Source organism: Nuphar pumila, chromosome 12 (assembly GCF_984573655.1).
Source record: "Nuphar pumila chromosome 12, dmNupPumi1.hap1.1, whole genome shotgun sequence".
NCBI classification, from domain to species: Eukaryota; Viridiplantae; Streptophyta; class Magnoliopsida; order Nymphaeales; family Nymphaeaceae; genus Nuphar; species Nuphar pumila.
In genome coordinates this window covers 101,694,773-101,698,350 of record NC_143260.1, presented here as the reverse complement: position 1 = coordinate 101,698,350, position 3,578 = coordinate 101,694,773, and the positions used below count along the sequence as shown (strand labels likewise).

The window sequence follows — 3,578 nt, the reverse complement described above, 5'->3', positions numbered from 1 at the left end:
CTTTATCATTTGGCCAATAATTCAATTGATTCGGTCGATACTGATTTTCAAGTAAATCATTCTTAATTGGCCAAAAAATAATTAAAAAATATTATGTTTCAATCCATGACACATGTTAAAGCTATTAAAAAAATATTAAAAAAAAGCTATTTTTCATATTTAATAAAAAATAGCCGAATTCAGGACAATACCATATCATTTTTCTAGCAATACAATAAGAATCGGTCGATTTAGGCTTATACACATCGATACAGACAACACTGGTTGGAGGTTTGGAGTTTGCAAGTTTAGTATTCAAAGGCAGACTCAAGTCCATTTGTGCTGTCAATTTAATTTTAATCATTACGGGTGTTCTCTTGCACTTTGGTTGAGGTTGATCAATACTTTAAAGGGTTAGCTTATAGATCTGAACTGTAATGAGCATGCACACCACAAGAAAAATGCTACTTAGCGACGGAAATTTGTGACGGATTTTTTCCGTTGCCAATTTGCGACGGATTAGCGAGCGAAAACTATTTGTCGCTAACGTTTGAAATATTTGCAAAATTAGCGACGGAAATATCTCTGTCGCTAAAGTCGTCGCTAATTAGCGAGGGATTAGCGATAACATTTTTTCGTCGCCAAAACACTAAAAAAATGTTAATTAGCGACAGAATTAGCGAGGAAATTTTTCCGTCCCTAATCCGTCGCTAATTAGCGACATATTAGGGACAGAAAAATTCCCTCGCTAATTCCGTCGCTAATTTTCGTCCCACCTGAGGCACGAAATTTTTCCTCCCTCCGTTCAAAATTTTTTCTCCCTTTGTTTTTCCCTCCCGTTCGATTTAAACCTGGAGCTTGCCGGAGTCGAAGAGAGTGGCGACGAAGAGGAGGTTGTTGTTGGGGAGCCACTGGAGCCTGTCGGAGTCGACGATGCCGGAATGCGCCGGTTCAACAACATAGGCGTTGTAGCGCATTATGAATGCCAAGCACAACACCACCCACTCCAAGCAAAATATGAGCACACAGAGACCCCCCGCAAGCTTGAGTATCACCTCTGCGTCGTCTTCTCTGACGTACGACTTGAGGGACTGCAGGAAGTCTCCCGTCCGTGTGAAGATGAGCACCGACACCGACCCCTCGAATATGGCCATCAGCACGGTTGACACCATGTGGGAGGTGTACCAGCGCGTGTGCGAGGCAGCGCTGGTGGCCGACGCGCAGCCAAATCTGGTGGCAACGATGGTAGTCACGTGGAGGAGGAGGATGAAGAAGCCGTAGAGTGAAGAGAAGAGGCGGAGGGTGAGGGTGAGGAAGATGCAACTGGAGGCAGCGCCGGTTCATCGTGATTGTTAGGGGAAGAGCGTCCCGACGCCGGAACACGCTAGTTGTGCAAAAAAAATTGCTTCTTGTCAGAGAACGCGCCGACAACGAGCAAAATTTTTAATTTTTTTTTTTTAAATTTAACGACGGATATGATCCATCGCTAATTTAAAATAGCGAAAGACTCACGATGGATCATATTCGTTGCTAATCCGTCGCAAATTAGCGACAGAATTAGCGGCGGAGAAGTTCTGGCACTACTTAGCGTCGAAAAATTCGCGATGAAAGTTTTTCGTCGCTAATCTGACGCTAATCCGTCGCTAAACTGTTTAGCGACGGATTAGCGTCAGATTAGCGACGAATTTAGGTCGTCGCTAATTCATAGGTTTCTTGTAGTGGCAGGCAAAATTGTGAATTAATGCAAATGCATTGAGCTTTCTTTTATTTACCCTCATTGTGATTTCTTTAAAGTGATTGTAATTTCTCTCCCTCTCTCTTTTTTCGCTCTCTTGCACTCTGAGTTATCTAAGCTTTCGCAAGCAAGCAACTGAAATTTCTCTCCCTCTCTCTTCTTTGGCTTGATTCAGCTCGATTAAGCCTCTAAAGTCCCTAACAAGTTGCCTGTTGATGGCATCAATGAAGAAGGTGTTGCAAAGCCTTGTGGAGTTGTGCGTGTGAGCGGGTCGTGTGATTAAGGTTTGGAAAGCTTGGTGCTGGTGTTTGAGACATTGGAGGCATCAAGCTGATCATGGTCTACCATTGAAGACAAGCTTGTATTCAATTCGTGGCTGCAAAGGAGATAAACAAACTCTACTCTTGTTTTTCTTGTATTTAGCATTTTTTTTAGTTTCATTGTCTTTGTGTTGTTCTATTGCTGTTTTTGATGATTGTAATCTCCAAGAAACATGTTTATGATTGATTGAATGAATGTACTGAGATTTTATGTTATTGAATACTCTTAAAGTTTGTTTTATAATCCTTCTCGTTGTGGGTTGCTTACACTCAGTTTCTGTCAAAAATCAGATTTCTAGTTCTGAAATTGTTAGAGACAACTCCAAAGAATCGACTGTATCTGATAAGATAATGGTCCGATTCTGGTGTTCTTGAGCTTCCTGAAAAGCTAGGACACAGACCTACAACATTGTTGTTGAAATTGTAGCCTGATTCAGCTGGAATGGTCTCTTAAATTCTCTGTCAAGCAATCAGTCAGACAGAATCTGTCAGACCCTGCCCCGTCCAGAACAGTGTGAACAGTGTTCCGTATTTTGGTAATTTCTCACGATTCCCTTCATGAAAATCTGATCTGTTTGATTCTGTAGAAAGCTAAGACAAAGATCTAAATTTTTTCATGTTTTCATTTTAATTGATTCAGCCTGCAAGTAGTCTAAAAAAATATATCTTTCTGTACTTTTCTTAAGTTTGAATATAATATTCACTGCTAGAACATTCTATGTATGTCTTCATATTTTTTTAATATCTGAATATGTATGGGGATGAAATCGAAATTTGAAAGTTAGTCTGGTTATCTAACATTTTTCCGCACTATAGTGAAGTTCGGGGTTTCTTCTGAAACCCTCATTTGTGTGCTTGAATCCGAGGCGATTTGCACGACCAATCAAAACCCAATTAGCAGGTTAGGCTAGTTAGCAATTAGTTCATCAGGGATTTTAAAATTCAATAGAGGCGCATATGATTGCTCAAAAAATACGAGTCATAGCTTTTTGAAAAGGTCTGAATTAGACCTTCAGTTCATTTGTTGGAAGTTTTCACAAACTCTGTTGTCTGAGGCATCAAAACCCTTTTCAAACAGGCTGCCCACTGAACCCAAAGAGCCTGCCTCAGATTTGACTATCAGTCTCGGTTTTGAGTCCGGAGAGTGGACATTCCTGATCTGAATCTAGTGATTTTATATTCGTTGGAAAGGTGTGCGAGTCGCGCACAACTTTCCTTTGGATCACCTCTGTCAGAGCAGAGTGCACGAGTCTAGAAAACCTTATTTCCCAGAATCCTGGTCGGACTCATCTTAGTGAAAAAGCTTCTGCATGTATTGAGATCCATTTGGATCGTGGATCAATGCATACCAAATCCACATCAGCAACCCATAGTGAAAAATGTAACATTTTTTTTCTACATCTGACCCTCCACATATGATCTCCATATTAAGTTTAGTAGAAATTGACAGTATTTGTCAGATTTTACAAGGGTTTGAAAAATCAACAGCTGACAATGCACCAAATTTTCAAACCTAAAAAAACATATTTTTATGTCCAAAAACT

At 40.4% G+C, this 3,578-nt stretch overlaps 1 protein-coding gene across 1 annotated transcript in view; it reads right to left on the bottom strand.

The window, feature by feature from the left end:
- Positions 1-824: 824 nt before the first annotated feature.
- Positions 825-3,578, bottom strand: part of LOC149821352 (uncharacterized) — an 8,722-nt gene continuing 5,968 nt past the window's right edge. Inside the window, exon 2 of the mRNA XM_089981938.1 lies at positions 825-1,302. Within this exon, the coding sequence (XP_089838064.1) occupies positions 825-1,302 (478 nt within the window). The remainder of the gene's footprint in view (positions 1,303-3,578) is intronic.